At 31.4% G+C, this 13,083-nt stretch overlaps 1 protein-coding gene across 1 annotated transcript; it reads right to left on the bottom strand.

Annotated features, from left to right (window-relative positions):
* LOC120071449 (Plant invertase/pectin methylesterase inhibitor superfamily protein) lies at positions 1-943 on the bottom strand. Its single transcript, XM_039023742.2, has one exon. It carries the CDS (start codon positions 877-879, stop codon positions 289-291), a length of 591 nt encoding a protein of 196 aa, XP_038879670.2. The 5' UTR covers positions 880-943; the 3' UTR covers positions 1-288.
* Between the last annotated feature and the right edge of the window lie 12,140 nt (positions 944-13,083).

Here is a 13,083-nt window from a genome sequence, read left to right as displayed (position 1 = left end):
TGCACTAAATAATACTCTTCTCCATAAAACTTTTATATATTCAACCAACAATACATATAGAAAAATACATAGGTGTATTGCATCTAAGTTACACTTGTTTTTCATGCCATCCACCTAATTATCTGATCATAATTTGTTATTCGATAAACGGATCTTATTTTCTTAATACTTTCTAATTAGAGTGGGAACGATGAACCAAATATTACTCGACGAAAACCATGGTAACATAAACTCTACTCCCACCGCCACGAAACCTCAGGCATCCGCCATCGCCGCCGCGACCAAATCTCAAGGAGCGGCCAACTTCTTCCTTCCGGCGGGGTTTCCACCGTCAAGACGATTAATCATAAACAGAGCATTACTAGTAACTTTAGCCACCTTCGAAATCCTCTTTTTCACATCCAATTTCACTTCCCCATCCACTTCTTTAAACCCATCAAGACACGTATCTTCATTCGTCAAAGCGGCGCTAACCCACGTCTTCGCATTCCCCATCTGCAGCCGGAAATCCCGCCGGTCGCCGCCGCAGGTGAGGTGCCGGAGAACCCCCAAAGTGTTACTCAGCTCCTCAACAGAGTCCCCAATCTGATCCACGCAGTCATTCACCGCCGCGCGCTGCCGCATCGACGCCTGGCGGAGGGCGTCGGAGAGATACCGGGAGAGGTCGCGGGCGAGGGAGAGGCTTACGGAGATGGCGGCTTGGGCAAGCTCCTGTGGGGTGGTGACGGCGCCGGCGTAGGAGGAGAGGGTTCTGATGCAGAGATTTGGGTAGCGTGCTTGGAGGCAGGAGGAGTGGATCAGATCTTGGGAGACGGCGGCGCCGTCGTGGGCGGCGGAGAGAGAGAGTGAGAGGAGGAGGAGGAGAGAGAGGAAAGTCATGGTGGAGTATTGGGAGAAGTTGAAGAGGAAAGTGGGAGAGTGGGAAGGATAGTATAGAAGGGGAGAATTTGTAGGACTATGGGTTATGGAAAACATTAATAAATGTGCTGTCACAATTTGGTTGGTCCTCATAATCAATTCATATATGTCTTTAATAAAGGTTAGTTTATAATAGATTTTGTACCTCTAATCATTTAACTCATTCAAGGAAAAATCGAAGGATCTCACACTACTTTATATAAGATATATGGATTATTCATCTTATAAACTCATGTTATCTAATATGATATCAGAGTTCATAAACTTCAAACATGTATGTGATCTAATAAAATAAAGTATTTTCTTTTAATTTTTTTTTTACATAATCTTCTACAAAATAGAATAAAAATACTATTTTTATACTGTTTTTTTTTAAATGTTGATAAATTTTATGAATTTATATAAAAAAATATAATAATAATAAAATAAGTATAATGTGAATGAAAGAAAGAGACATAGGACGGCAATCTCTGACGGACCCATAACTTCCTCTGCTCCCACCACAATAAATTACAGCATATGCATCCATATGTGATATGCCTCATCATCTCTTCAATCTTCACTTTATTCTCTCTCTCTTTTTTTTCTTTAAAAAAAATGCACTTTTTCCAATGTTTAATCACTTCACACTGATATAATTTTAGTTTTTAAGTTTTGAGTTTGATTTTAACTTAATTTATAGATTTTAAAATATCATACTTTTATTCTTGAGATTTGAATTTAAATTTTATTTAGTTTTTATGTATCAAAATTTATATTTTAACCTTGATTTTTTTACTGAAGGATCACTTTTGATCATTGACGTAATGTTTGTTCAATGAGATTTCCAGAGAAATTTAATTTGCTGAATAAATTTTGTATTTTTTTTATTTAAGTATAGTCAGTACAAACTATATAATAAATTATTCTTTTACGTTTTCTCTCGAAAAGTAAACTTGTCTTTAGGGTTTTGTAGCTTATTCTCAATGTTGATTTATCTTGAGGGCTCCGTTGCTTGTTCTTGAATGTAGATTTATCCTTGGGACTTTTCTACTTGCTCTTGAAGCTATAGCTCTTGAGTTAGAAGTCTCTGGAGCTCTAGTACTTTTTAGATCTTAAGGAAAGCAAAAGGTGATCTTTGAAACTTTGGTCTTTAGATCTTCAAAAGAGTTTTACTCTTTGGAGCTTTAGTCTTCTGATTTTCAAAGCTTCAAGAGAGTCGTGTTCTTCAGATCTTCAAAGCTCCAATCTTCGAATCTTTCGAGCATTAGTCTTTAGATTGCAGAGCTTTAGAAAGTCGTGTTCTTCATATCTTCAATGTTTCAATCTTTAAATCTTCAGAGTTTCGGAGTTTCGGCCTTTAGAGTTTTAGAGCTCTAGTCTACAAAGTTGAAGTCTTTAGTTCCTCCAAATCTCCCTATGAAGGGGTGAAACCTCTATTGATAAATATTTTCACGGGCCTAATTACACGGACTTGGGCTCTATGCTTTAGGGCCCAAAAACCGAGCGTGGGCCTAATATTTTATTTGGCCCAAATTTCTACCATAAGGTTCAATTGGGTTGGACTTTGAATCCAAATGACTTTAATTACTTAATTCAATCAAATTTATAATTTTAGGTCTGCTAGCCAAATTTATTGATTATGGTCCAAATTTAATTACCGTGAATTGATAAAACCTATCACTGTGATCACATGGCCAGGCGACATGTGACATTTTTTTAGTTAGTCATTTATTTGTCTCCAAATTTTAATTTAGGGGCACAATAATTCTTAATTGGCATTGAATTTAATAAAATTGATTTTTGTTGTGATGATGTACCAAAATTTCTTCTTCAACAATGTATATTAATCAATTTAAACAATTATTTAGTAAATTTTTAAATTAACTTTTAATATGGATGAAAAAAGTTAATTTTTAATTACGTGTATTTAGTAAAAAATTGAGGTTAAAATTGTAAATATTGAAATTAAAAGACCAAATTGAAATAAAACTTAAATCTCAAGACGTCTCTAACATTTTAAAACATAAGAACTAAATTGGAAACAAACTCAAAACTTTAAAACTAAATGTGTATCATTTTGCGACCTAGAGACTAAATGGAAACTAAATCTAAACCTATGAACCAATTTTTTTTTTCCTTTTTTATTGTTATAATATTATTTTAGTCTTTGTACTTTGAAATTTGTTCAATTTTAGTCACTCTAACCCATTTTAGTCCATATATTTTCTATTAATCTTACAATTTCTCCCTACTACAAGTTTATTGTTGATTTTATCAAAAACATTTTATTATCTATACTAGCATTTGACTATAATTTTTGAAAATATATTTACATATTATATTTTTTAACATGAAAATTATTATTATTATTTAACCAATTTCGATAAAAATTAAATTTAAGATTTATTGAACGTATATGGATTAAAATTGGTCATTTTAAAAAACTAACTAAAATTGAACAAAACTTTAAATAAGAGACTAAAATGGTGTAATTAATGAACATTGTTATCAATCATTACTAGTTTTAATTATTGGGTTTATTTGCCACATTGATGTCTAATTATCATTTTTTTATAAGAGAAAAATCAAATCTTTAATTTTAAAGTTGATAATACAAATATTATATTCGTTGAACTATGCTCATTTTGGTTGTTGAATTATTATTTTGTTAATTTAATCAACATCATTGTTATAACAATGTAATTAGAAATATTTAGAAAAGTATATAATTAGAGTAAACATTGGCACAACCATCAAATTAAAAAAGCTAAAAACTTATATCCCATATCCACGTAATTAATCTTTTGACAATATTTTCTTAAGGATTTTTTAAAATTTAAAGCTATACCCACTTAGATTTTCCAAACCATAACTTTAGAACTATACATACAAAGGCTCCAACTAGGGTTGGAGAGTACCATAAAATAATATATGTGATACCAAAATGTCTATGGATGAAAACTCATTTAAGAATGTTAAAAGGTCAAGTACAAACATATACTGTCAACAAGTAATAATATGGAAGCATTTCAAGTATCGTTTTTCTATAGGACCATTCATGTAGCTCAATTCTTTTAAGATAAAGTTTTTCAATACAAACCAAATGGTAGCCAATAAAATGAGTGGTTGTAAGGTTGTTTGGAAATAATAAAGCTAAACAATAATAAGAAGTAAGGAATTCAAGTTAAGTTTCAATCTATGGATAAACTGCCTTAAGCTATGTGGTTGCATCATGTCAGCGTCGACCAATTATGAACCAAGAACAACTCATGTTCAGCATTGTTTTACAAGTACCATTAGAAATCTAAGTGATTAGTCCTATATTTCTATTACTAATTAGGTTTCAGATAGTTTCGTGCAATCTCTAGGTCCTACCGTGTGCCTTATGTTTTGGTCGTATGACGTCTTATGTTTCTCAATCCTATATTCTTTTGTGAGATTTGTTTATAACTTAACTTTCTCAGCATTGAGACTTAACTAGCATGCGAATTTAAATGATTAGTTCAAATTAACAAAATAACAAAAGTTTCAACAAAAGAAATAAAAAGTGACACGATGCAATTTAATGCAACTTGCATTGACTTAAACCATATTATCCTTAGGGTATCCACATGATTAAATCCCTTAAGAAAATTAGCTCATAAGTAGTAAAGAATCAATGAACTTCGTTAAATAAAATGCAATAAGTACAATGTAACTAAATGAAAAAATGATAAAAATTGAATAAGAGAAACAACAAAGAACTAAAAGGAAGAAAGCTGGAAAAATAATAACTGTTGGGAATTTATACTTAGATATAAATTAATTGTGGAATAGCAAAATTATATCTGAAATTTCCACTTCCATAGGTTAAAGTAAGAAAAATTAACTATCATAAAATAGCAATAATTAAGATAAGGAAAAAAGAGAACGACACCGAAAATATATTAGTTCATCCCAAGCTTGGGACTACGTTCAGTCTTCTGCAACTGCAGGTTTTACTATGATGAAGAATGCAATGGTTTAAAAAACTCGAGCCACAAATTTCTCCCAAATAGTCCAACGCGATTATTTGATCCCAATATTGCAATCCGATATCTTGGGATCAACAACAAAAGAGAAACACACAAAAAACAAGAAAATGCTCTCTATAAATTCCCATTGTCGCACGGACTGCACACAAACATAAAATAAAAACGTCAACAAGAAAAAAATGAAGCCTCCGCATTTACTTTCAACTTGTCGTATGCTTTACCACTTCAATTACTTTCAACATGCTTACCATTTTGGGGATTCGTCTGAGTAGGGAGTTAGGAATATATCTACATAAGAAGAAATTCACCCCTTCCCTTTATTAGGATAGGTAGATAAATTGCTCAAGTGTTAATTGCGAGTTTTGAACAATGAGGCACCTCACCCTCTCATTGGTTAGGGATGAGCCTAGTTATAATTAGACCATGGTTAATTGCTCATTAGAGGGATCGATGGTACTTAATAAGTTAGATATAACTATAGGATAAAACAATAGTTTTGATTCAACTGTTGATATGAGTAATTTGTGAACATTTAACCTACTGTTGATTGGTTATATCCAATGGACACAAAAATATATCTATAGTATAAAAGTGCAGTCGTCGATTTTTAATAGAGTGGCCGACAGTTAATGAATATTGATTAATTTAATTAAAGAGTTTAATTAATTAATCCAGTATCATTGGAGCTTCTAATCTGTAGGATCATAAGGTCCCCTTACTAACTCAATAAGGGTTAATGAGAATTAATTAATTTTGGATTAATTTGAATTGTTCATATTAATTAAATAGAATTAATTGTCTGAGATATAATTAATATAATGTATTTGATTACATTATAATATAAAGTTTATTAAGAGAGATAAATATTTGAATATAATTCAAATATTAATTATATGAATGTGATTCATATAAAAACTATAGGTTAAAACTAATATGAATTTGACTCATATTAAAATTATAGGTTATATAAAAGAAAAGTTAGTTTATATTATATGATATAATATATGGTTTGTTTTAATTATATTAATTTTAATATAATTAAAATTGAAAGTAAAATAACTCCCAGGGAGTTATTTTACGTGATGAAAAGAGTTATTTCATAACTCCCCCATCTCTTTCATATACACACAGAGACAGTTTGGAAAAAAAAGGATATATGAAATTCATTTGGGTGATCTATCTGCAATATAATCCTTCTCTGTGAAAATTCTCTCTAAATTTATCCATTCTCCCTCACCAAAATTAAGTAAGGCAAGCCTAACACCTTTGCCTCGATTTCTCACCTTAAAGATAACGGTTTTATGGTGGTGTCCAAGAATCACAGAATTCTTATCCTGTTCGTGGGAGTCGTGTTTATAAGTTTTTGGCAGAGGAGTTTGTGTTCATTGGAGAGGAATTCGTGAAGAAAGAGATCTACAAGGTTTGGTGTTCTTTCTTTCCTTTTCCTCTATGTGTTTTTAGAAAGTATGTTTAGTTGTTGTTTATCCTCTGTTATATTATTTTTCCTATATTTTAAGTTGTTCCAAAATTTAATTCATTGACACAAGCGATTACTCGCTTCCGCTACGAAATTCGATTCCTTCAATATATCCATCACATGTGCCTCCATGGAGTTTCATCTCCACAATCCCAACATTCTCTCACCTAGAGACAAAACGACGATCTTGCCTCCTACTGTAATGAAACTCATCATCTTGGCAAACTCCAAGACTCAACTCCCTTATCTCTAATTTTCTTGACAAACTTGAAGGTTCAACATAAAACTTGTAAAATCAACAAAGTAACAAAACAGGAAATTATATAAATATATATATATATATATAACTGTAGCTCATCTATTCTTGTCCCAAGATATGGAAAAGCTACGTGGAACTGTCTCCTAGGCATAAAAGATAGTCACATACTCCCATTTCAGCTAAGTGTTACCAACAAACATCTTCTTCAATCCTGAACACCTATTCTTGAAGAATATACACTTTACAAATAGTTTGACTCATTCCTTCAAATTTGCTGTCAAGTTGGAGACTTTATCTTTGACCTTAGCAACTGCTATGACCTTCCCTTTGATGCCCTTATTTGCCTAGACAACTTCATCAATCCATCCGACTGTCTGACAACTGGAGGTTCGTGATAGCCATCAACTTTCTCTCTCGGGTTTCCCAATTACCTCTGAATTTGGACCTCGATCTGACTGATCAACACTGACTATCATTGATGTTGGCTCAACTGTACCTCTACACCTGCCATCTACAACTTTAATTGACATCCATCGTCTCACTGATCTTTTGACAATACTAAATTGACAAATGTACAATGTGGAATTTTTGTGGTCAACTACCACTACCTAGGATCACAACATGAGTTTACATTGGTGACTACCAAACTCACAACTATAACCCATATCATCCAATTGCCAATAGAGATGAGATTTATCTTCATCCTAGATACAAATTTGACATCTCATAGTACTAACTTTTCTCCACACTCTGTCTTCAAATTAATATTCCCAATCTAAACAATTTTGGAAACTCTACCATTCCCTATCCTCACTAGACCACGATGTTTTGATGTGAAAGATGTGAATAGACTTCTGTCTGAAGCATATATACGAAAATAACATTATCAATTATCCACTCAAACGAGTGCCTACTATTTTATGTGTTACTCTCAATACAAGCATAGACATCACTAATTATTTCTTCATCAATTTCAACCAAATTTATCATTACTTCTTCAATTTCAACCTGTTTTACCTTTTATTTTCTTTTCTGATCCTCTTCTAGTTTTCTAGACTGATTTTTGAAGTAATCTTTCTTGTGACAGAAAAAGCACTCTATCTTCTTCTTCATATTCTTCCACTTTTAGTACTACTACTCGACCCATCATTTTTAGATTCTATCATGCCTTTACCTTTAGTCACTGCTAAAACTGAACCTACAACATTCTTTACTACAGTTCTTCCTACGAATTTTTTAAGATATAACTAAATCACAAATCCCTAAAAACTTTTAAAGTATTATCCCCAATTGAATTAGACGCTGTGGTTTTCAGGATCTCCCAACTATCGGGTAAAGATATTAATAACTGAATAACATACATAACAAATTTTAGCTGATTAATTAGAGTGGTAACCTCATTAATATAAGAATTAACAGAAGTATCCTCAACCATTTGCATGTTGAAATACTTATTAAGAAGACAAGCCTTACTATTGGCAGATGGTTTCTCGTACCTGTTTGTAAGCGCTTCCATCCATCAATTTCATTGCATTAGTCTCGTTGGCTACAAGACTAGCAACGTTCATTGACAAACACATCCTGATGATTACTATTATTTCTTCATTCAGATTCTCTCAGTCTTCATTTGACATCCCTTTCGATCTCTCTTCCAATGCTTTATGCAATTTATTGTAAGTCAAGAAGTCTTTTGACTTGCATCTTCCCATACCTAAATTTTTTCTATCAAATTTCATGGTTCCCTCGAAACCTCTTGATGATCCCAAGACTCTTGAACCAAAAGCGTGGGATTTTATACTTGGATATAAATTAAATGTGGAATAAAAATTATATCTAAAATTTTCACTTCCACAAGTTAGAGTAAAAAAAGATTAACTATCATAAAATAGCAATAATTAAGAGAAGGGAAAAATAGACCGATACAAAAAATATATCGGTTCGCCCCAAACTTGGGACTACATCCAATCTTCTATAGCTGTAGGTTTTACTACAATGAAGAATGCAATGGTTTCAAAAATTCGAGCCACAAATTTCTCCTAAATAGGTCAACACGAACTATTTGATCCCAGTACTACAACCCGATACTTGGGATTAACAACAAAGTAGAAACACACACACAAAAAAAAACTCTCTAAATGCATATTGCTGCACGGACTGTACACAAACAGAAAAGAAAAACTTAAAAAAAAAATGAAGCCTCCACAATTACTTTCAATTTACCGTATGCTGCTTCAACTTGGCGTCTTTAATTTGCAGCCTCCACAAATATTTCATTAAACACATATTTAAATATGTGTACAATTGAGACCTAATTAGCCCACAATTGCCTTAAGCCCAATTAACTTTAAAAGCTTCAATTTTTCTCCGTGTTTTGACTGGGGTCAAAATTATTATTATATACTATGTATACCTCTAACAAATTAAGGAGAATCTCACTCTACAACTCGTTCTCACGAGTAGGGTTGACTAAAGAAGTCTACTATTCGAGAAAATTTCGTTCTTGAAGAGATTATGGATGATTTTGTAGGCTTTCTTCAAAAATTGTTTATTATTATTATTATTATTTTAATGATTTCAATGCTTTATATAGACTCCATATAGTTGGATAATGGCTAGAATTCATGCTCCATTGAGCCTTAATTGATTTCGAGGTCAAAGAATGACTTGATAAGGAAAAATCAGCAAAACAACTACGAAAATGCCATTTTTCTGGGTCTAGGACATGATGTGGTCACATCAAAACAACTTTTTTTTTTCTTCAAATTTTCCGAAAATATTATAGTATTGCTTAAACCATCTCAAAATAGCTTAATTCATTTAAAACACATCATCAAAATCAGCCAAATTGGCTTGTAAACACATAATAGACTTATTTGGATTAAATTGGGATTTCTTGGGGCTTTAATGACACAGTTTACACCCATTTTTTGTATGAATTAATATGCCTCTACTTAATATTTTAGGAGGCAATTGCCTCTAATTCATAAGGAAGAGGAAAAAGTTGCACAAAATTATATTATTAACTAGTGTAGATTGTTCAAGTCTTATTTTGATCCATCTAGAATCATATTTTGTTAGTTCCATTTTAAAAGCCATAAATTTTAATTTTAATTCCTGATTTTTAACCAAATTTAATTTTAAACCATAATAATATCTATTTTAGTCCTTGACTTTTTTAAAACAACCATTTTGGTCATTACTATATTATTTTTTTCGATCTAATTTTAATTTGTCCAATGCTTGTCTCTGTAGCTTAAAATCACATTAATACCAAATGCCAAATATAAATACTCAAAGCTAGTCATTAATTTGTTAAAATTAAAGTAGACATAATTAAAGACTAGAATACTTATTTTCTAAAAGAAAAGGGGCTAAAATAGATAGTTCAAAAGTTCAGAAACTAAAATATAATAAATATGAAAGTTCAAGAAATAAAATAAAATGAAACAAAGTTGAAAATTGAGGGATCAAAACAATATTTAAACCTTATCTAGTGTGAACAAGTTTATTACTCAAACTCATATCCAAGATAAACGTTTACTAATTAACTATAAGAAAAACTCAATAGTATAGATAAAAAAAGCCTTAATAATAGAAAAAATGGAAATAAAATAAAATAAAATATTATCAGTATCAAATTTCCCCATAAACTTTTAGTTGCACCTCATATTTCGATAAATGTTATTTTAACCTTAAACTTTAATTAATGTTGCAAATTTAACTATCCAATAAGTTTCCAATTCAAAGAACATGATTAAAGAAGTATACTCATATTCAATTCATAATTACAAAAACGTTTGAATGATATAAAATTGACTGAATTTAAAAAATAAACAACATTAAAACTAAGCCTTATTGAAAATTGTAAAATTTGACAAAGTTATTTGTGTATTGATCAAATTGAAATCAAAATCAAATTTATGAACAGTTTCCGTTGCATTTTGGTAAAATTTGGTAGGCTAATTAGCTAAACTTATGATACTTATTGAAATTGAAAGTTTAGTAGGGAAATTTAATACAATTTGGCAAAGTTTAGAAGTTAACCATATTGATCTTTTTCCTTCCTTAATCAAACTTTCAAATATGGATGGATCCATAGTCAAGTACAAAAGATTCCTCACAATTTGGCCTTGGGAGGAAACATATATGGTTAAGTCCCATGTGGACAATTATTGCATCCTTTACTTATATTGTGAAAAGGAACAATATCTTTCTAGTAAGTAGTGGGAATCCAACTATATATACTTTCCAAAATATATTTTTATTATTCTTCATATATGGACTCAAATCCATGTGCACTCATTCTAAGGCTTTACTTGTTGGAATGAACAAAACTAGAGTTGCAAGAAGAAAAAAAACCCTTCCATTTTTGGCCATGAAGCACAAGGAAGAGGAATAAGATGGGTATATGGAAAAAGTAGGGTGATGGGAGATAGGTTTGATTTTTCAATGAAAACACTCATTGAACACTTGGTAAAGTTATTGATGTGTCTACTACAACTATAATAACTTTCACTTTCTTAATATCTATATGTGAAAAATGGTAAATTTACAGTTTAGATATTACTTTAGTCCTATACTTTTGACTTTGATTCATTTTAGTTCATATACTTTTAAAATATTCATTTTGGTCTCTATACTTTCAGCTTTAGTTCATTTTGGTTCATGTACTATCATAATGCTTGTTTTGGTTTTTGTACTTCCAACTTTTGTTCATTTTGGTCTTTGAACTTTTAAAAAGTGACAATTATGATCCCTTAAAAGTGAAGTAAAAATGACAATGAAGGGATCAAAGTGATTACTGTTTGAAAGTACAATGACCAAAATGAACATTTTAAAAATACATGGACCAAAATGAACTAAAGTTGAAAGTATAAGGACCAAAATGAACATTTTGAAAGTAAAGAGACCAAAATGAACAGAAAAACAAAAGTACAAGGACCAAATGAGTTTAAAAATTGTATTTGTTTTCGCTACAATGGTTTTAGTTTTTTCTTAAGAAATCATTTAGTTTTGAGTCGAACTAGACAAGTTTTTTTTTAATAAAAAAATTACGTTCCTATTTGATAATCATTTTTCATTTTTAGTTTTCTCAAAATTTAAAATTGTATTTGTTTTTTTCCTCACAAATTTTTTTACTATGCTTTTCACCATTGAGAAACTGATAATTTGTAGAAATATAAGTTATTTTACCTCTTTTATCTGAAACAATTAGGAAAAAGCTTTAAAATGCGATAGCTTGATGAGGAATTCATGGAAATACTTATATCATGTGATCACACACGCACAAAGTTTCTCTATTTACAAAAGTTGTAAAATCATGCTTTTTGGGTGTAGGAAATCTTTTTATGCGATCGTAAGAAATTCTCAACGCCAATATAGGAATCATATAGTTGGTAGCCTCATGCGATGGGGAATGACATGACACATGGGCGGTGAAAATCGAATCAAAGACCAAGTTGGTGACCGACAAGAAAGCTTCACGGCAGAGCTAATGAACTTTTGACGCGGAGCAGGCGGCACACTAGGATATGGAATTTAATGCACCTTATCAATATCATCATCAGTAAGAGAAGAAAAGCTGCCCCTTGATATCTATAAATACCCTACGAGACTTCCATGCAAAAGAAAAAAAAGACGAAGACATTAGGAAAAAACTCTACCCAAATTCTTACTTCAAAAGGCATTTCCTCTTCGAGGCCTCGTGAAATCTTAAGTGAAAGCTTAGGATTTCTCTCTGGAAGCAGAAAGGAAACTTCATCTCCAACACTCTTTTTGAAGCCGTCATCTACAGATCCGAAGGGAATAAGGAATTGCATACCACGACTTGATTCTCTATCTCTATCTTTTTTCTCCCATAGTTGCATCTGTATTGTGTAAATGTTGAAAGACTTTTTCTCAATATGAATGCATCTTCAATCTATTTTTTATCCATCTCCTTAACTTTTATCATGAGCAACTAATTTCTTTATGGGTTGAGAAGCATTGCAGCTAACATGGACTAAGTAAAGCTTAATTATGCGTTCAACTTGTTTTATGCATGCTTTATAAACCACTTGAATGAGTTGAGAGATTATTCTAAGTAGATTGAAATCTAGGTTTGAAAAGGCCAAAGATTTAGACCTCATAAAACAAGAAGAGAGCATCTTTAGAAATAAAAAAATATCTTTTGCATCAACTACTCATCGCATGCATCCTAGAGATAGAATATTGTGGCTAAATACACTGCGAAATGTAGGTTGTAATTTGAGTAAGTTGTTTGAATGCATGATTTATGCATTTACTTAGGAATGTTAGTGAATATTTTTCTCAACTCTACTCTTATTCATTCAAATTTCGCACTGCTCGCATAGATTGTTTCGTCAAGGGTGTAATTTCCATCGCACACATCACTTTCTTTTAGTACTAGATTAGGAAAAAAAATCATCGTATAT

Source organism: Benincasa hispida, chromosome 2, assembly GCF_027475165.1.
Source record: "Benincasa hispida cultivar pf3 chromosome 2, pf3_genome.v1.1, whole genome shotgun sequence".
NCBI lineage: Eukaryota > Viridiplantae > Streptophyta > Magnoliopsida > Cucurbitales > Cucurbitaceae > Benincasa > Benincasa hispida.
This window is presented reverse-complemented; position numbering and strand designations above follow the sequence as displayed.

Excerpts from the sequence above, each read along its gene's own strand:
- LOC120071449 (XM_039023742.2), bottom strand. The coding sequence starts at position 879 with ATGACTTTCCTCTCTCTCCTCCTCCTCCTCTCACTCTCTCTCTCCGCC.